Source organism: Triturus cristatus, chromosome 6 (assembly GCF_964204655.1).
Source record: "Triturus cristatus chromosome 6, aTriCri1.1, whole genome shotgun sequence".
In the NCBI taxonomy this organism is placed as follows: Eukaryota; Metazoa; Chordata; class Amphibia; order Caudata; family Salamandridae; genus Triturus; species Triturus cristatus.
Window position 1 is genome coordinate 737,381,207 of NC_140589.1, and position 27,546 is coordinate 737,408,752.

A 27,546-nucleotide genomic window follows, 5' to 3' on the forward strand; every position below is an offset into this window, starting at 1 on the left:
TCGGGCTCTAAGTTTTGTCTTTACTTCCAGAAAGCTACGTCATTGTTTAGTGACCGCTGCTGTGTAATCTGGAAAGAATGTCACAGTGTAATTCAAGATGGACCGGAGGAGCAACTCGTGCCGTTTGCAAAATCACATTGCGATCTCGAAAGTTGAAGATGTGAGCAAGGATAGGTCGGGGGGGGGGGGGAGTGGGAGGGGAAGGGGGGAAGCACAGTAGTATCTGTGGTGAGGGTGGCCGTGACAGTTTCAACCTCTGTCATTCTGTTATACCACACTCTGTGCCCCTTTTCCCCCCGACCACCCACACCCCATCCCGGACCTCAGTGTTTTGCCTGTGGTGCCTATGGCCACATTGCCCGGGTGTGTCCTCAAAAGGAGAAACCGATGGAGGTTGGACTCACCCAGTCTTATTGCAATCCCATGGGAAAGAAACCCTGCTACCGTCAGGGTGACCGGAGAGAATTGAAGGGCTCTGATGGACACAGGTTGCCTACAAAGCGTGATGCAACCATCTGCCATACCGGGAGGGGTCACCAGAACCACAGGAGAGGTCAATATCCAGTGCGTTCATGGTGACAACAAACGGTATCCCACTACAGATGTGTGGATACAACACGGACCCTCCTATCAACCCGTGTCACTGCGGGTAGGGTTGGTACCTCGCTTGCCAGAGCCATTAGTCCTAGGCTGCGACTATCCCCAACTGTCTACTGTGGTACCGGATCAAGGTGTTGATAGGGACGACTGGTGCCAATCCGCTCCTTTTGCACAGGAACCTGTCCTGGGCCACCCGTCAGAGAAAGTCCCGAAAAGCAGGAACCAGAAGAAAAGGGAAAAAGGAAATTGGACTAGGATTGCCTTGACCCAGACAAACGAAGAGCCCCTTTGGCAGTATGATAGGGGTTTCTTCACCGCCCAAAGGGAAGACCCAACATTAAGAGAAGCTTGGAACCAGGCCACAGACGCCGAGAACCCTACCCAAGTAGGTCCCCAGTTCCTTACAAAAGGAGGACTGATCTATAGAAAAGGGGGAAAGAACCATCCGCTCCAGTTGCTTGTACCCCAGTCCTATCGTGAGAAGGTGATGTTCCTTGCACATAGCCATTTATTAGGGGGTCATTTTGGGGAGGAAAAGACAGAAAAAGACATCCTGAGGAAATTCTTCTGGCCGGGTATATACCAGCAGATTCGTCAGTATTGTAAGAAGTGCCCCATCTGCCAAAAGAACAGTCGGTATCGATCCCCTAAGGTTCCCTTACATCCCTTGCCTATTATTGAAGAACCCTTCTCTCGTGTTGGGATGGATATTATCGGGCCCTTACTCCCCTCCCGCAGTGGGTGTAGATATGCGTTATTGATAGTGGACTACGCCACCCGGTTTCCCGAAGCAGTGGCCCTCCGACATCCCAATGCCCAACAGATAGCCAAGGCAATGGTGACCATCTTCTCCCAGGTGGGGTTTCCTAGGGAAGTTATAACTGATCAGGGAACACTTTATCTTTCAACTCTTGAAGCAGGTTTGCTCCCAGCTAAAAATAAAACAGATACGTACGGCGGCCTACCACCCCAGATGGACGGGCTGGTGGAGCGGTACAATGTCACCCTGAAGAAAATGTTAAATCTTGAGACCCGCCGGTGGGAGGATATGTTACCCCTGGCGCTATTCACTATTCGGTGCAAACCCCAGAGAAGCACCGGATACTCATGTTCAAGTTACTGTATGGTCGACAACCCCGTACTCTTCTCGACATGGCCAGGGAGGAGTGGGAAGAAAGACCCGAAGGGACCAAACCCCTCCCTGAATATGTCATGAACCTAAAGACCCATCTTCAGGAGATACGAAGTATATGTAGAACCCATCTAGAAAACGCACAGGAGAGTCAAAGGCAACAGTACGATAAAACAACACAAGCACGTGCCCTGAAGGACGACCACGTCCTCCTCATGATGCCTACCTCCGACCACAAGTTGTTGGGTCAGTGGCAGGGTCCCTTCCGAGTAGTTGAGATAGTTACACCAGTCACCTACCACCTCGAGATGGATCCCAGAAACAAAAACAACACACAGATCTTCCACATAAACCTGTTGAAACAATGGGACGGGGACGTACCCATCCCTGTGGCCCTGACCTCGTGTTCCTCGGCGTTATGCCTCCAAAGTATAGACTCGGAGTTGACCGAAGAACAGAGAAACACCCTGGATACCTGTTTGAGGCCTCTTCAGGTGGTGTTTTCCACCTCCCCAGGGAGAACCAACTTGATCAAGCATGCAATCATTACGCAGCCTGGGAAGCGGGTGAGACTATGCCCGTATCGCCTTCCCGAGTCTCGTAAGCAGGCTGTGGAGCAGGAAGTACAACAAATGCTTCATATGGGGGTCATAGAGCCATCTAAAAGTAAATGGAATTCACCCATCGTGTTAGTGCCAAAAACTGATGGCTCCATAAGATTTTGTATAGATTTTCGTGAGGTTAATAAGATCTTGCAGTTCGACACATACCCACTACCTCGGGTAGACGAGATGGTTGAGAGGTTGGGCAAGGCAGAATACATCAGCACGTTGGACTTGCATAAAGGATACTGGCAGGTCCCCCTTACAAAAACAGACAGAGAAAAGACAGCCTTCTCGACCCCTGGAGGGTTGTATCAGTTCACCATGCTGCTCTTTGGGTTGCACGGGGCTCCTGCCACTTTCCAGAAGTTAATGAACACCCTGCTCAGACCCTGTGCTGAGTATGCCGCAGCGTATATCGATGACAGTCATTCATAGCAGCACGTGGGAACAACATCTAAACAACCTAACCACAGTCATTCGGACTTTAGGAGAGGGTGGCCTTACTATTAACCCCACTAAAAGCCGGATGGCCTCTAGGTCCGTGAAATACCTTGGGTACTTACTGGGGGAGGGGCTTATCAAACCCGGAAAGAAAAAAATCGCAGCCATAGCAGACATCCCTTTTCCCCGCACCAAAAGAGAGCTGAGGGCTTTCCTGGGTATCTTGGGCGATTATCGATGTTTTATTCCCGAGTTCTCTCAAACAGCAGCCCCTTTAACTGATCTCCTGCAAAAGCATAAAAACACTGGAAAAGAGTTACAAAACCCCTCCATACATCTCCAGCAGAAATTCCAGAGCCTACAACAAGCCCTTACCTCCAAACCCGTTCTCCTGAGCCCCGATTACAGAAAACCCTTCATCCTTCAAACGGACGCATCAGAACAAGGGCTAGGCGCTGTACTGTCCCAAACAGACCCCCTTGGACAAGAACGGCCTATACTATATTTCAGCCGAAAGCTGTTTCCCCGGGGAAATAAATTATTTGTTGATAGAAAAAGAAGCCCTAGCGATCAAATGGGCAATCGAATCGCTCTGATACTACCTGGAAGGAAGGGAGTTCACCCTTTACACTGACCACGCCCCTTTAGAGTGGTTGTCCCGCAACAATGGTCATAATGACAGGGTCATGAGGTGGTTCTTAGCTCTCCAACCCTTCCGATTTACCACTTTACATCGAAAAGGGAAGAAACAGGGTAATGCAGATTACTTATCACGTCATCCCCTCGATATTTTTCTTGCTGGCAAGAAAGTTAGGGAAGGGGGATGTGAGAGGGTCGACGGGAATGCCACGCTATCACTCCTGCCTTTGTATCCCCATGACACTGCATCCACGTATAGCAAGTCACCAGGACCGGGGAAGCAGGAGTTAACACCGCCTGCCTCTCCTCGCCCACAGGGATGTCAGGGACAGCTGAGTGCTCTCGACCAATCGAGACACGGAGGGGCGGGGCCACGCCCACTAAAGGCAGAACCGGAGAACCAGGAAGGCGCGTTGTTGTTGTGCTCAGAGGTGGAGAAGGAAGACGCCGTGTTACAGGAGCCATACCGGGAACAGAGCTTCGCGAGCGACGGGAGGAATACCACGGAGAGCCCCAACCTTCAGGATCCGAAAGACGATGAAGGACTCGACTCCTGGACGGAAGAGTGGTGGTCACCCCCGGATGACGCTGGAGAGCCGCCGCAGCTCAGGAGAGCTGCGGCTGATGCGGTACGTGACTTGGGAGGGAGTGTAGGGAGGGAGTAACAGGGAGGGCCGTCAGGGAGGTTAGTTTAAGGGTTCACCGAGTGTATTCACTGTGTGTGTGTGTGCCCCCACCATCTCCTACACCTACCCCGATCCCGCACGCCATATCACCACCCTATTAGAGGTCCTAAGTTGCCTCACCACCGTTGCGTGTGGCTTCTGTGCTGACCGACTGCGACAGGTCAGAGACGTCTTAGGGTGTCCCCTAGCATCCGATCCACAGATTGTATCTCCTTGCTTTCGCTGACACCGTGCTTCACCCTTCCCTTTAGTCCACCTTTCCTTCTTTTGTTCCTTTATATACGCCGCACCCCTACGGACTCCATTATATCGGTGAAGGGTTCTGTCTTGCCAGACCAGTGCAAAGACAGGGTTGCTAACTGCTTTTTTTTTAGGTCTCGCCTGACCCAGCGCATGCGCTGGTCTGGCGAGACTTTTTATGAGGGCTCAAAAAAGTGCTACCATGGCCAGCTTAGAGCTACAGTGCATGTGCGTGGGCGCGCGCGCCGTGCTTGATCACGATCACTTTCACGGCCGCACGGCCGCTTTGATGTTCTCCGTGTGCCAATGGACGACGTATATTCTTCCGCTGCTCACATGTAGGGAACAGCTTTTTTCTTTTTATATACAATGAGTGTGCACTTGTTTTCCAGCTCTATCCTCTGTGTGCAGCTTCCACCACCCACAAACAACTCCCTCACCTATGTGCTCCGTCTTGCTCCCTTATCCCACTTAACATGCACTGCTTAGCATTCCCCACCCCTACTGGCTTTAATTAGATATAGTTTTTGTCCTCTCCAGGGCCCAGCTTCAGGTAACTCAGTTGCTTCTTCGCACCCCACCCACTCTAGTTACTTCTCTCGACCACTCCTCCAGTGGTGCCCTAACCTCTCTCAGGCTATTTAAAAAAAAAAGATTTTTTAAGTAGGCCAGGAAGCTGCCATGGGCTGTCAGCCATTACGCAGTGTAAAAGGCACATTCGCACAACTAAAATTACATATTTTTAGGGACAGATACAGCCCTGTGTTGGTGACAGCACATGCATTTATTCACCACCAAGTGCATTCTACAGCATTTGTGTTCATGGGGTGATGTCAGTGATCCGAAAACTCGTCTTTATACAGGCAGATGCTGCCTTTCCCTGCCGAGATCATGGGGGCTGTGCTTCATGTTAAAACTAATAGCCCAATCTAAACACATGCACAGAAACACACGGCAGACTCGCACAAGAGCTGCTGGCTAATTCATCTCTTCCTGCACTTAAGTATTTAGAGAAGATAAGTGGTGTGATAATCTTCTTGACTTTGCCCATTTATTATTGATTTATTTGGCCTGGCGTTAGCCAAGACCTTTTGATTCCTAAATGTATGCATAAGCAAGCCCACTTCATTCATTGGTCTTTTGTTCTCTCATTCATAGTTTTCTTCCCCTCCTTACAACTTCCAGCACATGGCATTGGATCAGCCCACTTCATCCATTGGAAAACTTCCCTGTGAGCAATGCCATTCTTCCTTTTCACTAGGATCACATTCACACACATTGCAAGTACAAAAAAATTTGAAGAAATTATTTTTATGTTAAATCTTTTTTTACAAGTCATTCAGCTGTACATAATGTCTACTTGGTTATATATAAGGTAACAAAAATGCTTATAGCACTTTTTTGTTATGACTTTTCAACATGCTCTACAGCAGCCACGCTGCTCTATGAAAGCTTAAAGACATTGGAAAAGCCAATAGCTCTGGCTAAACAGTTATAAGGTCCCAAAAGCGAGACCTATTGGCTATGCCAATGCTTGTTTTTGTTTGCTTCTCTCCCGTGCGAGCCTCCTGGGACATCCCTCCTACCCCTTCTCAACGAAAGAATGCTCAAGGATCGGAAGAAAGGCGACCCAGACTCCATTCGCAGGAGAAGACGCTATCATCCCTTCCATATTGATTTTTTTTTCTTTTTGTTGGCACTGTAACCTAAAATAAAGCAACTTCATTGAGCCCGTAATCCGGCCTCCTCGGTTCTTCTTCCGCCCACCCCTCTTACACTCCTCTAGAAAACAAAGTCACATCACCACATCAGATCGTCCACAAAGCCACACACATCGTTGTACACATCCTAGATGTCGTTTTTGCAAATCCAAAACTAGTTACCTTTCAAAGGATTACTCCAGTCACATGGTCAGACCACCATCTGGTAGCTTTCCAATACAAAACACCACAAATCGCCATACCTAAGGCCACCTTACATGCACCAACATTTTGACAGTCGAACAAACTCAATTGTGAACACTTAGAAACACGACTAACATTCAACACAGATCTAAACAACATAATGAATTCAGTTAAAAACCCTATCAGTGGCTCCAGGAAGCTTTTAACGTCCTAATACCACTAAAAACAAAAAACAGGATAAAAGAAAACTAGCACTTTGATTAATCCAGAACTAAAAAATATAAAACACATTGGAAAGCTGCAACGCACCAGGCTTAAAACAAAAACAAAAATCAAGACAAACTTCACCTACACAAACTTAGAATATACAAGTTAACAATCTCAAATCCTAAAAAGCTACTATTCAAAGAGGATTCAAAATGCCACATGTGGAAATAAAGAATTTTATCACATTCTCACTGAATTTCGTAAACCTAAATGCACAGATGGATCTCATCCAATTTCTTAAGAATTTTCTGCCTAACTGGCAAATCATTACAAAACCAAAAAAGACATGTTAGACTCTTTTATAAAACAAAGGAAAACCACCAGCACCAACCTATTTCTTAGCAATCCCCTCCAAGAGTAGGTTAACCCAGCCTCTACATTCTTTCAAACAACTATCAGAAACTAAATGTATGAATCTTGTCAAAAAAAGCTGGCCAGCTGGATGCCCTTCTGCCCCCTGTCCACCATAAATCTTCAAGAACATTCTTTTAACTATCTCTGCTGCCACACTGGTCAAAACAATCCTCAATAATTTTTTTAACTACAGGAGTATGTCTCCCATTATTAAAGAAACTCTGGAACAACATGACCCAAACAACTACAGACCGATTACAAATGGACTTTTCCTGGGCAAACTGATAGAAAGAGCAGCATTCACCCAGATGCCACAATTCGCTGAAGCCAATCCATACTTTGACTTCCAAAAAGGATTCTGTTCAGGAAGAGGCCCAGAATCTGACCTCCCTGCCATCTGAAATTACCTTAAAAATACAGTAGACCGGAATGGGGTCCCTGCACTACTTCTCTTGGACCTTTGAGCTGTCTTCAGTACAGTTGATCATGACACTCTAATCCAAAGACTCTACAAAGTCGGCATAGAGGGGACTGGTCTGGGGTGGATCACATCCTACCTTCAAAACGGAATAAGTGTCATCCATGCTCCCTCTTTATCTTCCAAACCGTACTTCACAAAAGCAGGGTTCCCTCCGGGCTCTATCATCTTACCCATGCTTTTAGCATCTACATGAAGTCATTACCATCAATGATCAATGAATGTCAGCTCGCATGCTATAACTTCGCAGATGACACACAAATACTTCTTAAACTGGAAATCCTCAAAGGTATTGGCTCAAAAATCTTCAGTTGCCTCAGAGCTGTTGATCCATGGAAATCTTGGAGTCATCTCAAACTGAATGCGTCCAAAACTGAAATACTCACATGTGCCAATTAGAAAAATTATATGACCCACTCTGCGTCTGGTCTGACAAACTGAGACCACCTCCTAAAGTATCCAAGAAAGTAAGAAACCTTGGAATTACCATGAATTCCAACCTATCAATGAATACCCAAGTGGATAAGTTAACAAGATCAAGCTTCATTACTATGAAAAATCTGCAACACATCTTCCCCCACCTAGGATTTCCAGGTCCAAGCTACCATCTTTCTTGTACTGTCTAAACTTGATTACGCAAATGGCCTCTGCCACTGATCATATTTATCAACTATAAAAAGGCTACAACAAATTCAGATTCTGCTGCCAGACTACTCCATTTAAAGCCACAAGCCCATATCTTTTGTGCCTTCAGAGCCCTACATTGGTTACTGGTTGCCAGAAGATCCACCTTCAAGCTGCTTTGTATCACTGACAAAGCAATGCATGGAACAGAACCACTTTTCATCAAGAATAAAATCACCAAATACATACAACAAAGGAACCTCCGCTCCAGAATGCCACCTCGCCTCAACACCCCAAAAAAAATTATGGGTGGTACATCTTACTGTTCAAACAGCCAAACTGTGGAATTCACTATCCCCAAACCCAAGATCCACGGATAACTACCTTATTTTCAAAAGACTACTCAAGAGTTGGCTATTTCCTACATGACCACCATACTCAAAAAGAAAATGTACAACATATGCCTGTGCATGTAAACATGTATAATTTGACTATATGCATAAATCACTCAATCAGTCAGCATTTGTATAACGAAACAATGTCACCCATAGGGGTATCTGGGCGCTGAGGGTGCCCTATCTCCGTTGAAAAGCCAGGTCTTGAGCTTCTTTCTGAAAACCGGCAGGGAGGGTGCTGTTGGGAGGTGGAGGGGCAGTTTGTTCCAGGTCTTGGTGGCGATGTAGGATAAGGAGCTTCCCCCGCCGTGGCGGCGACGGATGCAAGGGGGGGGCACAAGTGCAAGTGAGGAGAAGTCCAGGTGTCTTGCAGGTAGATAGTGGGCAAGTTGACAGACTGGCTCACATGATACGGTGTTGCCACTTTCGGCAGGCAAGTCCGGATAAACTGATAAGAATGGAGGCTTGGAAGATAAAGCCTGCAGCTCGCTCACCCACAGGGTACATGTAACTGCCACGAGGAAGGCTGTTTTAATCGTGAGCAGCCAGAGGGGGTGGTTGTGAAGAGGCCTTGAAAGGAGCACACATCAACAATGTGAGGGTCAAATTAAGGTCCCACTGAGACATAATAAAAGAAAAAGGAACAAACAAATGTTCAAGGCCCTTCAAAAATCAATTTACAATAGGGGACTTACATTAAGAGGTTTAGTCAGGAAGCCGCAAGAAGGCAGGCAGAGCAGAAAGATAACCCTTAAAAGTGCACAAAGCAGAGCCCTGCTGGGCAAGGAAGGGTAAGAATAAAAAGCAAAATATCAGACAGGGAGGCAGAAAGTGGGTCAATTGACTTTTCTGTACAATATGATACAAATCTCTTCCAATGACAGGCGTATACCGTCTTGGTAGAGGAAAGTCTGGCTGCCAGAATAACATTGCAGACTTCAGGAGGAAGGTCGAAAGCTATCAACTGCTGCCACCCAATCTCCATGCAACAAGGAGGAGAGTTGACAGGTTCGGTGGAGAGCCCTTCCCTTCTGCTGTGACAGAAGATGTTCCCAAAGGGGCAGCCTGATTAGAGGATCGACGCTCATGTTCAGAAGCTCAGAATACCAGAAGCTCAGTCTGGAGCTACGAGGATGACTTGGGCAGGGTCATTCCTGATCTTCTTGAGAACTCTGGGCAGGAGTGGTATGGACAGAAAGGCGTACAGGAGACCTGAGCTCCACTCGAGACAAAAAGTGTATCCCAGCGAGAGCCGCCTTGGAAAGTCCAGTGCACTAACTGCTGACATTTCGCGTTGTCAGAGGAGGCGAACAGATCTAACCAAGGCTCTTCCCACTGCTGAAAGAGACCTTGCGCCACCTCTGGGTGGAGGCGCCATTTGTGATCCGCTAGGTATCGAGGGCTGAGTTAGTCTGCTGTGGTGTTCAGGGAACCTGCCAGGTGTTTAACCAACAGGGATATGCCCTGTTGTTTCAGCCATGTCCAGAGATGCATGGCCTCTTGACAGAGGGTCCACAGCCCCACCCGCACTCTTTTTTTTGCAGTACCACAAGGCGATGGTGTTGTCCGTGAACACCTGCACCAGCCTTCACTTAATGGAGGGTAGAAAGGCTTTCAATGCTAGTCGGATTGCATGAAGCTACAGCATATAGATGTGGATTCCAGATTCCACAGGAGCTAAGAGTCCTCTGATCTCCACCTCAGGAGTCTGCCCCATCCCAGGAGTGACGCATCTGTAACTACTGTGAGATCTGGTTGGGGAAGGGAGAGGGGTCTGCTTCTGACTCAATCGTGGTTGAGCCACCACTGCAAGTCCTTTGCAGTTTCCTCATCTGGACCATGTCGGAGAGATTCCCGTGATACTGTGCCCACTGGAACTTTAGGTCCCACTGCAGAGCACAAACATGCCATCTGGCCTGCCTCACCAGCTAACTGCAGGAGGCCATGAGGCCCAGCAGCCCCAGAGTCAGTCTCACCGAAACCCAGGTTCGAGGATGAAACATTGGTATCATAGCCTGAATATCCTGCACTTGCTGCTTGTGAGGGTAAGCCTAAAAACTACACTGAGTCCAGAACAGCTCAGATGTGAAGGAGCGCCTGAGAGGGAGTCAGGTGTGACTCCAACACGTTGAGAGTGAACCTCAGCGAATGCAGGAGGTTCGCCTTTAGCAGCTAGTCGTTGACATAGGGGGAAGACTGGCACCCCTGACCTGCACAGATGAGCTGCGACCACCACCATCACCTTGTTGAACACCCAAGAGGCGACCTGCAAGTCCAGCTTTACCATTCAGCCTCCTGGGTCCAGAGAAGACAAGACATGAGCCAATGTGAGCATCTTGAACTTCTCCTTTTTGAGGAAGTAGTAAAGGGTTCGGAGATCTAGTATAGGATGAAGACCCTTGTCCTTCTTGGGGACCGGAAAGTAGCAGGAATAGCAACCACAGCCTACTTCTGGCACCAAGACCCTCTCTATGGTTCCCTTGGCCAAGAGAGCTATGACGTCCTCGTGGAGCAATGACGAGGGGCTGGTGGGAGGAGCAGGTGCTCTGGAGCAATGATCTAGCCAAATGGACTGAACAGATAAGTATATGGCTCAGGTTTATATATATATATTTTTTTTTTTGTTAAAATCTTTTGTATTGACATTTTTTGCATAAACATTCCGAACAAGTACATCAGTGCAGTGGCATCATACATCATTAAAGCATTAGGGTAATGCAGCTCATGATACAGAGTACAGTGATACAGTAGTAACTTGAGGCTGTGGAGGCACAGATTATTACTTAACGAGTATCATTATAATTGTAAAATGACTTTAGTGAGATGTTGCGGTATCCAGTGTGCCTATCTACTGAACATGATTGTCCCACTCATACAAACTGTGGGAGTAGGTTACAACAAAATGAGGACAAAGTAAAGTAATCAGGGGTAGGGAGATTGCCTGAGACCTGTTGCCTGGTATGGTATCCAGCGAGAACCCTGTCAGTGATAGCTTCTAGTAAATCTCTTGATGGCGATGCCTTGCCTATGTCAGTAGGGTTTCACCCCTCCTGGGCTTCAACATGTGTGCCAGCTGAGCTTGAGTGTTGGATGGGCTGGTGTCGTGTCTCACCCTGTGTTTCCACCGCAACTGCCACTAGATCCTGCAAGGCTACTACTACGGCGTCCCAGTTACTAGCAAAGGGAAACTTGCATAGCCCCAACAGAGCTTCTCTACGCAAAGCCACCCCTTCTGCCCTAGCCCAGTTAAGCAGTAATTGTTGCCAAGCTATTGTGTGGGGAGGTATCGGGGACTTCCATATTTTGGTGACCAAGCGTTTCGCGGTTACCAGGCCCAGGTCTAAAAATCGGGAGGAAGCCCTATTCTTCTTGCTTCTACTAAAGAGGTGTAAAATGTATGTTTCCCAACAGAAGGGAATGTCGCGTCCTGTGCTGGTGGCCAATGTGGCAGCTATGCTAGACCAGTACTCGCCTAGAGCAGGGCAACGCCATAACATATGTAGTATGTCTGCGTCCGGTAAACGGGTAGGTGAAAATACTTATTAATCTGGCCCGGGGCGAGGTATGCCTGGTGTAGTATGAAGAATTGGATCTGTTTGAATTGTTGATAACGAAGTACATTACGTCGGCCCCTCCGAAGTAGTTACCCACTCCTTATCCGTGAAAGCATGACCCAGATCGGCCTCCCAGTGCTGTCTCAGGGAGGGTCAGGTCAAGTGTTGTGTGCTCTCGTAATGATGACGCAAACCAATGTGTCAGGTGTCCACCATCCCCCATCACATGCAGGTATTGCATCGTGTGGTGCATGGGCGGTTCCGAGGCCAGATTGCCTCACTTAGAAAATAGAGAGGATATGAGTGCATGATGTAATAGGAATTGACCAGGCTGCATATTTACATCAGATATAAGCTCCAAGTACAGGATGAGGGAGCCATCCAGAAAAAGTTCCCCGGTGTCTTGAATACTTGCCGTGTCCCAGCTACGCTGTTCAGCTGCTGTGGTGTATGTGCTGCCCCGTGGCGTACCCAGTTAGGGGATGGCTGGGGCGTATGGTATAGTGCCTTTAGTGAGAAATAATTATCTGCGGTAGCATTTATATGCTATATTGGGCAACAGTGACCCCAGGTCCCCAGGTTTTGCACACAGATGAAATGCACTAAGCAGGGCGTGGTGTGTTATTGGAGGTTGCAAAGAGGCTTTATCAGTCAGGTGCCGGGAAAACAGGCATCTGGCTACCCATTGCAGTTGTGCGGCTAGATAATAGTGTTCGAAATTGGGTACTGCCAGCACTCCCTGACCTGTTGGCAAATATAGTTTCCCTATGTCTCAACGCCCCCCAAATGAAATCCCGGATTGTCCTTTCCCACTTACAAAAGAATGGGGGCGAAATGTAAATAGACAGGGTAGTGAAGTAGTAAAGGAGGCGAGGGAGAATCGCCATATTTGTGAGGGAAATCCTACCCGAAACCCATCTGCGACTGAATGGCAGTGGTGGCTCTGATGATGTTCCCCTCAAAAAGGTCCTCCCTGTCACGGTACACCCGTACCCCCAAGTATCTAAACGCACCAGTGCACCGCGGCACTGTGACCCCACAAGGGTGTAACCCGGGTCCGCCACTGTCATCAAGAAAGGAGAGAGAATGGATTTCGCTGCATTTACATGTAGTCCTGAGGCTTTGGCGAACCTTATTAGTGCCAGGTTTAGTGATGCCGGAATGGCATGGAGATCTCTCACATATAGCAACAAATCATTCGCATAGAGTGAAATTGTGTGAGTGCCATCTCCTAGAGGGTTACCCATGTCGACATGGGCCCAGATGTAAGTCGCTAGTGGCTCCACTGCCAGTGAGAAGAGAAGAGGGGACAACGGGCAGCCCTGTTTAGTCCCCCGCCCCACTTTTATAGGATCTGAGATCTAAGGTCCTGCCTTGACCCGAACCGTCGGACGTTTTTATAGCAGCCTTAGCATGTTGAGAAAGTAAGGCCCTATGCCACATTTAGGCAGGGAATCAAAAGCTCTCTCGAGGTCGAGCAGCAGGCAACCCGAGCGAGGCCAGTTCAAAGGGTGTACCCTAAAATAGCGATGGATATTGAGGTCATTGTTGCGAGCAGGAACAAACCCGCTCTGGTCCGGGAACACCAGGGCAGGGATACACGGCGCCAACCGGTTCGCTAGGATCTTTGCTAATATTTTATAATCTGCATTTAAAATTGCTAGAGGTCTGTATGATCCAGGGGACAATGGTTCTTTGCCCGGCTTTAGTAAGGAGACCACATTAGCTGTGCACATTGATGGGGGTAGAGTCATACTACAACAACCACCTATCTGGGGAGTCTCTGAACATAAATGTCAAGAAGAGTACTACAGAAAGAAATTACGGAGTGAGAAGACCCTTATAAACAGTCGGATTCCCATCACTCACCAAAGTGATCAGTATCATCATCTGGGTATACATCCTACCATCCACTGTACCTCTTGATCATAGAGGAATTCCTAGTGGATTATATCTTGAAAGGGTCATGTAGGAGGAACAAAGAAACGAGAGAAACCAAACTCTCAAAACATATAGATGTGATCTCAAGTGGTGTGTGGGAGTGATGAGTGCAGTGCAATGGTGTGACAGTGGAATTTAAAAAAGGATTTACAAGAGAGAATAACTTTTATTGAAATATCTATTGTAAGCCTTACTAAAAACAGTGCAAAAAGCAGCTTTCAAACATAACAGAATGCTGCTCCCAAGCTCCCGGCTTTACTAGAAGTCTTAGCCCCACTTCCTTCAATGTAAAATCAACTTGGAAGGCCCATTAACAATCCCTCCTTGGCATTGAATAAGCCGGACTAGTTGGACAAAGACATATGTGAACCACGAAAGAATATAAAATGCATAAAAAATGCATAAAAAATGTCTTGGACATGCCGATAAAACAGCCCGCACAAGAGATCTCACCTGTCTGTCGTTGCCTCTAGCTCGACCCGAGCTGGATGTGGAGGTAACGGACAGGAAGTTCGGGCTTTTTTTATATCATGAAATCTCACAGCTGAAAACTGTTAGGATGGCCAAGGCTCTCAACATCTGCGTCACACAGAACTACAAAGTGACGTCGCCACTGTCGTAAAATGTAGTGTGTTGGTAATAAACTGCATTCCGACACTGAAGGACCATAGTCGCCATGTATATTGGTGTAGTGCACTAATCTATAAATGCTCAATTCTCTGCACTTATCAATCGAATCGGAAACGTACAGGGCGAGGCGTTGATGAACTACCAAGTGACGTCACCAAACAAGGAACTTGTAGTTCAATAGTAGTTGTCTAGTGCCTCAATCAGAACAAATAAAGGACAGACTTGAGGATGGCGCCGTGAAAAGGCGAATACGAGAGAATATTCCTACCGTTTCCAGTGAGGGACAGTGATCCCCATTCACTTAATGTTTTTTGCGCCACTGTATAATCTCTATTGCCTCCCACGGCTGTAGGTATAATAAATCTAGAACACGCTGATAGGGGCCATCTAGAACTACACAATGACGTCGGCTGACTAGGGAATTGTAGTCCATAACGTCCGCCAGTATATTTGCATAAAAAACCCCGTTGTGTCCGACGTTGCAGCCTAAAACCAATGACCTCTAACAATGAGCTAAACACTTGCATTTTAAAACAGTGGGGTGATGTTTTGTCCTTACTGCTTATGCTTGATGTTCCTATACTACCTGAAACCAATGTAGAGTAAAGCAATAATTCCCCTTCTTATAACAACTGTCCAGTGTAAATAGTAGGAGGAATCATTACGGATCTGACCATGAGACCACAATGTGATCACAACTATTTTTGTAGGGCAGTCCATGGTATGGCATTGTTTAAGCCTAATGTATCACTGTGTAGTTTGAATACCCATTTTTTTTCCTTTATGAAAAGAAATTTAGACACATATGTGCTTTTTTTACAGGTGCCCTCTGCATCCCGTCGATACGGAGGATTTGTATTTGGCACACGAGGTTGTATTAATTCCAACCTTATTTTCAACTGTTTTCTTATTTGTGTTTCCACTGTTTTGACACTCCTTTTAATAATGCAGTAGCAACAACATTTATAGACAGGTCCTGAAGAAAGCCGTGGACCACTAGTCCAAAAGGCTGAAACATGTCGACCTTACCCACAAGCAGTTATGTTTGAAAGCTGCTTTTTGCACTGTTTTTAGTAAGGATTACAATAGATATTTCAATAAAAGTTTTTCTCGCTTGTAAATACTTTTTTAAATTCCACTTTCACACCATTGCACTGCACTCATCACTCCCATACACCACTTGAGATCACATCTATATGTTTTGAGAGTTTGGTTTCTCTTGTTTCTTTGTTCCTCCTACATGACTCTTTCAAGATACAATCCACTAGGAATTACTCTATGATCAAGAGGTACAGTGGATGGTAGGATGGATACCCAGATGATGAAACTGATCACTTTGGTGAGTGATGGGAATCCGATTGTTTATAAGGGTCTTCTCACTCTGTAATTTCTTTCTGTAGTACTCTTCTTGACATTTATGTTCAGAGACTCCCCAGATAGGTGGTTGTTGTAGCAGACCCCCGGATTAGTTGTATGTTTTTGACAGTATTGATTGGGGAAATAATCCGTGGGAGGTCTATAAATATTCCTTGGACCCTCCACCACACTTTATGTTATTATGGTAGGGTCATACTACCTATTGCCGAGGTATATAAGGCGTGCAGTCGGGGCACCAGGGTTTCTGCATAGGTCTTAAAGAATTCAGTTTGGTGTCCGTCTGGCCCCGGGGTTTTCCCGGAAGCCAGCGCCGTCAGTGCTTCCCGAACTTCATCCATTGTTAATGGAGAGTCTAATTCTAGATGCTGGTCAACAGTCAATGTGGGTAATTAAACTGAATCTTGGACCGCTCTGATGTGTTTTTTGTCCCTGCGCAAGCCAGATTTGTATAGTTTGGTATAATGCTTCGTCATTACCGCGATATGGCTCAGGTATATTAATGACATTTTCTTTGCCTGGGAGGGCAATGAAATAGATTTTAAACAGTTTCACAAAGTATGAATAACAACATCAATATAAGATTTACCATGCAACACAGTCAGAATACTATTCATTTCCTAGGTGTAAGACTGACACTAAAGGATGGACTGTGAACACCGAACTCTTTAGAAAACAAACTGCTGGCAACTTGATCTTACACTCCTCAAGATGCCACCCACCCAGCTTCAGAGAGAACATTCCCTGCTCATGTTCAGCTGGTCGGAAGATGGAGGCATGGAGGGAGGGGTGATCTCGAAGGGGAGGGAGTAGCCCCTTCAGTTGATCTGCAAAACCCACCTGTCCGATGTTATGGACTGCCAGCGGTGGAGGTGATAGCAGATCCCACCACCAACTGGACGTCGATGATCTAAAATGGCAAGATTAGGAAGGTTTGGAGGCTGCAGGTGCCGGGGTGGTGGCTGGACATAAGCGCACGCTACCCGACCCACGAGGTCGGTAGGAACAGCACCCTCGGCCACACAGAGGCTGGGAAGCTTGAATGGCTCGGAAAGGGTGTGTGCAGTTGAAAGCCCCTTCCGTGGCCACGAAAGGAGTTAAAGGCAGACGTGGGGGGGCAGCCGAGAGGCCCAAGGACTTGGCTGTAGCCTGCAAGTTCTTAAAGTGCCCTAGGGCAGAGTCTGCCTCGTCTCCGAAGAGAGAGGTGCATGTCCACAAGGGAAGCCTAGACATCCCCCTAAAAGCAAGATATTATCAGTCATATGTGGCGTCTGAGGGCCACGTTTGACGAAACCGCTCTAACCCGTGACTCGGTCATGTCCAAGCCACAGCTTACAGTGAACGTCGCTGTGTCTCTTCCATCTGTAACTGCTTGGGCGAGAATGGCCCGGGCCTCCTCCAGGACCTGTGGAAGCACTTGCACAACCGTTTCCCACAGGGTGTGGGAGTAGCAGCCTAATAAGCATGCAGTGTTCACTGACCGCAATGCAAGGGTGGAGGAAAACATTTTCTTTCCCAAGCTGTTCTTTCTCTTCGATTCCCTGTCCAGGGGAGAACCAGGGAATGCGCCATGGAAAGTGGAGGCCTTGACCACCAAGCTATCTGGTGCAGGGTGTTGAGTGAGGGAATTTGGGTCCCCTGGAGCGGGGTGGCGGGCAATTGTCCCGTTCACAGGAGCCCCTGTGCTGGGTTTTGCCAAGGTCCCCAGAAGGACATTGATGAGGGCTTTGTTTAACAGGAGTAGGAATGCAGAGGTGGAGACTCCCGATTACAGCACCCCCATCTAGATGTCAGTCTTGGCTTCCACCATGGGCGACTGAAGGTCAAGGACCGCAGCCGCCCTCCACACCATGTAGCTTCCTCCTCTGTAGCAATGTTAGGGAGAGAAAGCATGTCGGTATCAGGAGACGTATCTAGTCTGCTGGCATCACCCAGTTCCTCACACCAGTCCATATCCTGATCATAAGGCTGGTATTCTAAGGGGTTCAGAGACCCCTCCCAACCTAGAGTATGGGTGCGGTCAGTGCTGGAATCGGCATAGGTCGACACAGCTCCAAGTGGTATTCTGGGAGCAGAATCGGGTCGGCACAGGGGAAGGCCAGAGTGGCACGACCGGAGCCAGTCTGGATCAATGGGGGTCCATCATAGGCCAGAGCTGCTGGTGTGGAACCATATTGGGCCCCCTCCAACCTCCGCAGTGCCAGAAGGTGCACCAGAGGGGTCGGGCTGCTCAAAAATAGATCCTTAATTTGAGCTGGGTTGCTCCGGCTTCCAGAAAACTGGAGCGACGCAGAGTCTGCCCTGGCGCAGATTCCGAGGAACCAAGCCTCGAGCGCCGGTGTTCCTTCGCCAAGTCGACCAACGGATGAGGAGAAGTCAAAGCACGCTTCAACTACTTACTTTTTTTTGTGCCTCTTACCTGAATGCCCCGATAATTTTGAGTGGGATGAAAAGGACTTTGGAATCTTGGAATGCTTCCAAGACCTTCCTCTTGGTCAAGACTTGACTACTGGGCCGCTACCAGCTTCAGGGACTGCTCCCTTAAAGCCTAAGGCGCCATGGCCCGGCAGTCAGAGCACGACTAGGAGTCGTGGTCGCACTCCAGACACCAGAAACACATGAGCTGTGGGTCTGTCACCAGCATGTCACAGCGACAGGCGCCACAGGGATTGAAACCGGTCTTCCTCGATGACATCCTCGACACACCAGGAGGATAAAACCTGATAAAAGGTAGACAAAATATTGCAAAACTCCTGTCAAAAACTGACAGAGGGGTATCTCTTCTCCTCTATCAGCGCTGACTGGCGTGGAAATAAAAGAACTGATGTCAGAATGCGGAGGTGGCGCCTATAAAGGTGACGAGGATGTAACTTACAGCAGGTATGCTGCCACGTGGAGCCAATCGATGACGCCTACCGGCGCGCAGGGGTACTGCTCATGAAAAATCTTCCAGATCCGGCTTGAGGAAATTCAAAGGTAAGGAATATGTGGCTAGAAGTCTCTATCAAATACTAACAGTTCAAAGAAACAAATGTTTGTCATCATACATATTGTCATGTGTCCCAGTTAAGCCTAGTAAGACCTGTTGCCAGTTTTACAGGTACAAAGCTTTTTCCTAAAGCTGCCTTCACTTTCCCACATTGACTTTTGACACACTTTTACATTTGTGACACTTGGGTTAGATTCTTGAAAACAAGGACCTTGCTAATACGAATAAACTTTGCAAGAACACTATCACATTGTCTTGGCATTGTGTACAAGGCTCTCACATGCCTTGTGCAAATGTGTTTGTTATTTACATCTATACAGCGACACAGCTATCTGTGAAATACAAACGAGGGCAGCCTGATGACAATCGCAGCCCAAGGCAAGGATGCCATTTTCTATATATAGTCTTTTGTTTCAGAGTATAATCAGAGGAGACACTTCGGCTGACTTCGAGCATGTTGATGCTTTCGCCCAGCAGCTGACTGACACCTCCACGAGTGGTGTCGAGTTGGTGACCAAGATGGGTACCTACATTCTTACCTACCAGGTAATGGGATCATCCAGTAGGGGGTTTCTTGGCAGGCATACATGTATGCCCTTAGACGTAGGTTAGGGTTTGCATATTAAGAGTATGCTAGATTGTTATACTGTTACACATGCTTACATATCTACATTGTCTCAGCAAGATGGTGGAACTCTTCATCCCGTTCACTGTCCTGACACTTATGACTTTGATCTGGTTCTGTTTATTGATCATTGCAGCACATATTTTCTATACAAGAATCACTTTGGTTCAATAAACATTGAAAATGGCCCTTTGTGTATTCTTTGTATATTTCTCTGAGCAAACGAGAGCACGAGTGCCTGAGCGAAAGGCTCTAGGTCTGCCACCATGGTTCCTGCCGAAAGAGGGTTGTCACATTTAGTGGTTGCCAGAACTGTTTGCTCCTTGTCTAGTTTAGGGGGGCTTATGGTGGCACTATGAAGCTGGTCTAAGGGAACAACATATTCCGCTCGGTGCATGGAATCAGTCTGGTACCATCCTAAGTTTATGTCGTCCACAAATGTGCAGTTTCTACTGATTAGTGGAAACCAACAATATTTCAATGTTACTATATGAATCAGTGTACTCTGGCCACACACATATGTACTGCCAACTTTGGGGACTGAGTTTTGATACTACGCATACAGTAGATATGAACTTACTGATTTTGTTGCAAACAGACTTGGTCCAAGGAATGTGATTGAGCCATCTGAAAAACGACATTTTGAAATTTAGAGGTTACATCATACGATACTTACACTATCTTCAGTTGATAGAGATTTTACAATCAGTTTATTCATTTTACTTTAAACTCACTAACTTAGCACACTCAACACATTTTGTGCTGGTACAGATAAAGCTATACAAATTACTGCCTGCTGTAGCAAAAAATAAAGTGATAAAGAAAACTAAGGACCCATCTGAAATAATGGCGATGATCAAAATCATGAAAGCCTTTGAGCAGTTCAAAAATCGATTATACAAATTCTAAGGCATGATACACAAGTTACTTCACAAGTGAAAAGTCAACTGGATGCATCAGTAAAAAGCACTTAAGGTATTTCATGCCGAATGGAAATAGAACCACCTAACGTTCAGCTTTTAAATTTGGTCTTGTTTATAAAATAAAACAGAACAAAGTGAAAACAATTCAGACTGTTATATTTTGCTAACAAATATCTGTATGGTGCTGCCATGACATTTGTAGGAAATACAATACAATAAATGAAACAGCGGAAGCGTCTGATACTCTCGTGATAGGTTGTGTTGCCCAAACTTCAATGGGAGATCAACAATAAGGTAATAACAAAGAAGCTTCTAAAAGGGGAAGCAGAACAACATAGTCTGTGAATTCCCAGCAGTGTGAGATTCCCAATATGTCACCACTGTGCACGGGCATTCTCGGAAAGAACTCATAACCTTGAGCAGTTACGAGGTAAATTTTGTGTGGCTAAAGACAATACTGTTTGCCACAAGTTATAAAATTGCCCAATACGTCTACGTTGAGTTTCCAGTCAAGGTGAGGCTGTGTGGGATATGGATGGTTTAATCTTTCGACTGAGGATGTTGCTGCTCTGACTGCTGACAGTATTAACTGCAGGTAGGATCCTACTGATGAAGGGCCTAAAAAGAGATCAGCTTAAAGAAAGGAATATATGGCAAGGTCATTGGAAAATCTGAAGACCCTGGATAGCAAATGAGGTGCACTGTTAAATAAACTGCCTTTTCTGTTGTCTGCACTGGGAGAGGAGTAGTGTGGTGGCAAAGTAGAGTACTTTTTCAAGGGGTTGGAAGGAGCATTACATGAGAAACAGCAGCATTATTCTAGTGTACTGAGCACTAAAGCATTCACCAGGGTCTTAGTATAGTGGAAGATAAGGCGGGAGCAGATTTTTAGATGCCTGAGCGGGTCACTGGCCGGAGGGGTGACTATGGGGGAGAGCATTATTTCACTATCACTAAGAACCTAGAGGTTTTTAGCAGAACTGGAAGAGAGAAATGGTCTAGCTATATATTGGATTGTTGTTGTAATGTAGGATGGAAAGCAATTAATCTCACACTTTGCATGGTTGTGCATTTGCGGAGTGTGGCCAATCAGTAGCAGATACCACAGAGACAGCCAGTAATGCAACCCAAGACTGATTGTCTGAGGAAGGGGTAGGAGCAAATCATTTGGAGGCTGGCAGCTAAGAGATGACAGGAGAACCAAAATAAGCCAATAATGACCTAAAAGGAGGCTAAGTGGAGGGAGAAGAGTTTGGGGGCACATGGTAAGTTAATTCACAAGGTCTTAAGCGGGGAGTGATGTGCTACTCTACTGCTATAGCGATACACAAGTCCAACAGCCGACTCATGTTTACATAAGAACCATCTGCAGGAAACATGTAGGTAGTTTAATTGTGTCTTTTCACAGGTAAAAGTCCTTTTTTACTTGAAAACTAAAATGTTGCTCACCTACTGTGTCTTACTGACAAATAATCTATATCAGTTTGGGCTAACCATCTTTATAGCATCAATATGACTTGTAATTTTGATCCATGTTTCCATAGCACACTAGCCAAAGTCAAAATACAATTTTGTTTTTTTAAAGTTAGTAGTAGAAGCCATCATTTAATATGTATAGAGCATAAAGTCATTATAAAAAATGGTTTAGTATCAAATGTGCATGAATTTGGAATATGCATGCATGTTATGATATATATTGCCGACTTCAATTAGGGCAAGTATAAAAAGCTGTAGTGACTTACAGTCGCAAAAAATTGCTGATGCTGGAAGTGTTTCTGTCTCAGGTCCAGGACTTCCTTCCACAGAGCCTCATTATCCCTGGGAATAAAAGGTAGAAGGTAGTTAATCATGAGCCTGTTCCTAAAACGGACAATAATACAGCATAAAACACAGGTGAACGAATTAGTCGTGAGATGCGATGAACATTTTTAAGGTGAGAACCGCTTGTTGCTCTTATTTTTCTACTTTATCAAGACACCACATTGAAGGCATTGAAACTTGTAGGATGACAAGATCAAACTTGAGATAAAACATGCAGAAGACATAGGGCATGATGTAAAATTCAGAGGGAGGGCTACTGCGGCAATAACGTGATGGACAGACTGTCCGCCATATTGAAAGTGCATCATACCCTATGTAACCTGTCCTCCGAACTCTAAATCAGACCCATCGTCATTGTTGACCATGGCAGTTCTCGGAGAACACATCATATGCATGTTTTACGCACCTCTTTAAAGATTCCACTGTGGAGTCGACAACATCTTGTCTCCCTTGAACTTGTTGGATGAGGGATAGGATTTTGTGTACATCCTCTGGTCCATTTGTCCGATCTTCCAGGCGAGCTAATGGCACCTGCAGAAGAAAGCATAATACGGTAATTGTTAACAAAGAGAAAGCGATATTATAACACTCAAAAGTTATTCTCTAGTTTAAATCAAAGAAGAGTTCTCACTCCTGTGATTCCCAAATTCCAGGGGCTATGCTGATCTGTAATGTTTAGTAAAAAAATAATACCTCCCGTGTTTCGATACTGCTATCCTTAAGCAGTTACTCCAGAATCTTGGACTGGGAATATTATTGTACCGTTGCATAAATAGGGCCCACGTAATTTCAGAATAATTGTAGGAAGATTCACCTTACTCGATTCTGGTGGGAAGATATTTGCTAAAAGTCATCTTGAGCATTTAAAATAATGGGTGACCAAGAAAAAGATAATTCCTATGAAACAAGAAGGATTCAAAACAATTGTTTCACTCTGGATAACATAGGCATGTTTTACAATTCATTTTGGAAAAATATGTAATTATCTGTGGTCAATGTTTATGCTGCTTTTATAGATTTCTCTATGGCATTCGATCGTGTAGACAGACACATGCTGTGTAAAAGAAATTGTTTAGTATAGGCATACCGCAGAATTAAACCAACAGTGGTCTTAAACAGGACTGTCTGTTGGCTCCCTTACTATTTTCCTTATATAAGTAGGACTTGCCTCCAGCTACATCTGAGTTTAAGTGTGATGCACCAACAGTAGGGGACCATACAATATCCATGCTTGATACGTCTAGACCAGTTTGCAAGTTCTCATTTTTCTTAAAATTAACACTACAAATAGTAAAGTTCTGATTTACAAAAGCAAAAAATATATGAAGGAAATTAAGATTAAGTGGGAATTTGATTATAAAACCTTGCAATTTTTGAATAATTATCCATATTTTGGGATTTTTCTATCCAGTCATTTAAATGAAAAGATAATATTCAACATTTTTCAAGTGAGGCTATTTTCCATGCATACAGCCTTAGACCATTTTATAACTCCATAGGATCTTCTGAGTCTTTTGTATACCACTCACATAATTAAAGTGGAAAAAATGGGTCTTTATGGATACAATTGAGGGTCTATTTCTTTGTAAGCTGTGTAGCTTGCACACTCTTGCAGCTACCCAAAGACATCAGCCTGGAGCTTGGTTGGTTAGCACGTTTGTGCAGGCGCTAGATGCATTGCTTCGTTGGTGTCACTGTCTACTTAGGAGTGAAAAGAATACCCTAAGGAATCTAATTTTCAGAGACATTTTTAATAACAGTAAGAATAGGGAATAAGAATAGGGAAAATGATGTCTTTTATAGAATTGTTTCTTACGCATTTAAAATGTTTCACATTCAACAGAATGTTTTAAAGGTTCTATTTTGCAATTAAAATGCTTATTGAAAAACCTGGCAAGTAACATTAGTGCTTGGCATGATATTGAACTTTGTTTAAAAGAGGAAAGATATAATCTTATTGTTGCACTTACACTTTGAATAGATCCCAACCATTCGTAAATTGGAATTTAGACTACAGAATTAGATGCTTGTTCCTCTTATTAAGAATGAATATTTTACCACGGAAATATATTATGGGTGTCTGGCAAAGTTTACCAGCTAAAGAAAGAATTTGTGGTTATGCATTAATGGCATTCAAAATTTTAAATCCCGTAATTTTTATATGTCCTGCATTACACGTTCCTCATCGCCTATTTTTAAAGCCAGTTTTTATAAAATATAATACTCATACTATTGATGAAGCTCGACAGCTGTTATTTTTCCTGTGAATAAAATGCATTGTTCCAAAATGTATACTTTAAAAAAAAGTTTTATAAAATTTTTCTGAAGAGAATACATTGTTTTGTGTACGTTTGTGGACCCGTTTATAAGATCCAAACCCTATAATAAAAGCCTTGGAAAAAAAACATAATTCTTATTTAAAAATCAGCATTCTGGATTTGTATCTGCATTTCCGACGCAGCTCCAAACATTTCCTAAACAGCACGGCTTTGTATAAATTTCCAATAACACACCACAAACAAATAAATGCATTTCAGTAGATGGCAAAGTTAGTACACACAAATGGGTAAAATGGCGATTACATACACTTATCATGGGGTTTGAGGAATAGGGCTCAAATGCATACAAATTTAAATAACATCAAACATAAACTGGGGATGACCTTGTCAGTAGATACCAATAGTTTGCTGTACTCCAGATAGGACTTCTTGAATTGTTCGAGGGGCAGTCATACTCTTAGTTCAGTGAGTACAGATGTCAAGGGGGGCAAGGGGGCAAAAGTTTCAAACCATAATATTTTGGAATGAAGTTGGTGAAACAGGAAACAGTTTGGAGTATTGGAGGATTTACACAGTGTTTTGTACTAATGACTAGGTCATAAAGCACTGCAAATTGCATCAGGTTCCAGGTGCAGTTCAGGAGGGCATGGTTGATAGGGTGCTGGATGTGGAATGGCATATATGGGATGTATGTATGGGAGGTGTGGGGTGAGATTGAAAGATGTGCTTCAAGCATGGTGCAGCAAACACAACTGCACAACACCACGAGCTGTTGCACAGCTCCATCGCATTTTATGAGTGGTCTGTATGTACCCTGAAGTTGAGACGGTCATACTGTAGAGTATGCTACACGGAGTACACCTACAAGCAACAAGACACAAGCCATGTAACACTGCTTAATAGCCATGGTTAGCACAACCCAGATGTAAACAGAGGCATAACATATGGAGACACAGCTACACAACAAGCAAAAAGGATATATACACTGAACTGGTCTTACAGAGCAGCAGACGCACATTACCTGGAAGCACTGTTAAGTAGTAGGAATATGCAAGATTATAGTAAATGGGATTGTATCTACTCCATAGTCATGGTTTGTTTTGAATACCAGGCAGAGAAACTTGAACAGCGCCCTAATTTAAACAAAGCCCTAGCCCGCATTTTGTCACCGATAGGATATACAGGATGGACTGAGGGAGCTGGAGTGAGCAATAATGATGACTCAGTCCAGAAGGGTGAAGAAATACTGTGGGAGACAAAGAAGACCACCCCTGCAGCAGTTACCAAAGTTAGGAAATTGGAAGGAATGGTCTTAGGTAAGTTCCCCGAGATTAAATCACTCCTAAGGGAATTACACAGCTTCCCCATTCCTCCAACTCGGTTACTTACCTTTTTCAGATCCTGTTTCATGAAATGCTTGTGTTCCTCAGAGAAACAGAGGCAAGTGTGTCCAAGAGCGAAAAACAAAGCAATGTTTGGCTTTGGCAGTCCATTTTGGTGTTACTTATAAACCTTTTGTTTAACTTTTTGATGGTGGGTTGCTCACATCCGACTGCTTTATCAACTGTTTAAAAAATAAATAAAAATGTTTAACAGAGGTGTCCCAAGGCCCTCAAGCTGCAAATTGCTGGTGACTTTAAATTCTAGAAAGGAAGGATGCTGCTGAATTCAGCATAGACTGGAACAAAAAGAACAAAAAAATGCTGACCTGCCATCCAGCTTTAACCTTTAAATGAAGCGCTTCAGCTCTTCCACGGGCAACATTTCTCCAAAATGACTCCAACCGTAATGGCAGATTGTTAAATATGATGTATGTTCCCCTGATGGGTGAGCGGAGGCAGAGTTCTAATTGACTTTGTTAGCCTTTTTCCGTAATATGGTTGACAGAGTACTCTATGGTCTTACACACAGTCGGCAATACACACGGATATAAAACACACCCCCAATTTAGGGAGGAGCCACACGATTTTGTTTAAAAAAAAAAATCCTTTCAGCTTCCTCCAATGCAAGTTAAAATTGAGGTCTCTTGTTAATTTCCATATCTTCCCCTTGAATGTTTTTAAAAGCTGGCATGTATGCATTAGTGACTACTCTTGCGTCAGTAACACTCGAGTAGGACACTGGACCTCCTCTTACATTCTCTTACTACTTTTTGGGGTTTGTCAGAGATTTCAGCAGAAAGCCTGAAAGTGTCTTCATAAAGATTCCTGAACAGTGTAAAATAGTAGAGTTAGCATGCATGTATCTGCTTCTTCTGCACCAGGCTGGAAAGATAACAGAACCAGAGGCTGGACTTAAGACCGCAAACAGTCTGTAGTGGATCTGTTATCCTTGCTGTTAGATTTACAGAAATGTATGATGTTAGCTTGCGGTCCCGAAGGAAGAATTGATCAAGGGCACATTTTCCTTGTCGAAGAAAACCCACTTGACATAATAAAGGGATGGAATAAATGGTTTACTATCTACTTTAAGAACTTCACCTCCATGTGAAAACTGTTACGTTAGAGGTGCACACTATAAAAAACCTACTTCAAAACCAAGATTCAAAGGAAGACCCTGCTCCATAAGGAAACTACTGCACCCCAATAACTGATATTTTCATCAAAATAATTACGTATGCCTGGATTGCGTAACTACCCAAGAATACTTGCAACTATTTATATTTCCATTGTCAAGTATCTGTTCAGCATCTCATGCATTTGTCCCATAGTAATGTGGAAGCTAAAATGACTATGCACTGCTGTGATTTTTCTTAACCAATATGCCTACGCTCTTGCACTAACAGCCTTCCTAACAAACAAGACGCTACTGATCGAAGATGAAAGTAAGCAATCAGAGCATATGAACGTGGGGATGGTATGCAATGAGGTCAGGTTTAATGAGATGGGGGAGTATATTCTCTCTCAATATATGTGGGTGAATCCCACATATGTACTCAATGATTTCCATTATGCACCTTTCTTTAGGTAGCAGTGTTTTACAGCACTTTATGGCATATGTAGAAATGTTTTACTTAACAGGACAAAATGGTGTTTATCTAGCTAA

At 44.9% G+C, this 27,546-nt stretch overlaps 1 protein-coding gene across 4 annotated transcripts in view; it reads right to left on the reverse strand.

The window, feature by feature from the left end:
* Positions 1-27,546, reverse strand: part of LOC146817800 (heat shock factor protein 2-like) — a 204,184-nt gene that overhangs the window by 141,734 nt on the left and 34,904 nt on the right. For all 4 annotated transcript variants that reach the window (XM_085611274.1, XM_085611270.1, XM_085611272.1 and 1 more), the window contains 3 exons: positions 22,629-22,753; positions 22,144-22,219; positions 20,059-20,105 (listed from right to left, as the gene is read on the reverse strand). In XM_085611274.1, the coding sequence (XP_085467400.1) occupies positions 20,059-20,105; positions 22,144-22,219; positions 22,629-22,753 (248 nt within the window). The remainder of the gene's footprint in view (positions 1-20,058; positions 20,106-22,143; positions 22,220-22,628; positions 22,754-27,546) is intronic.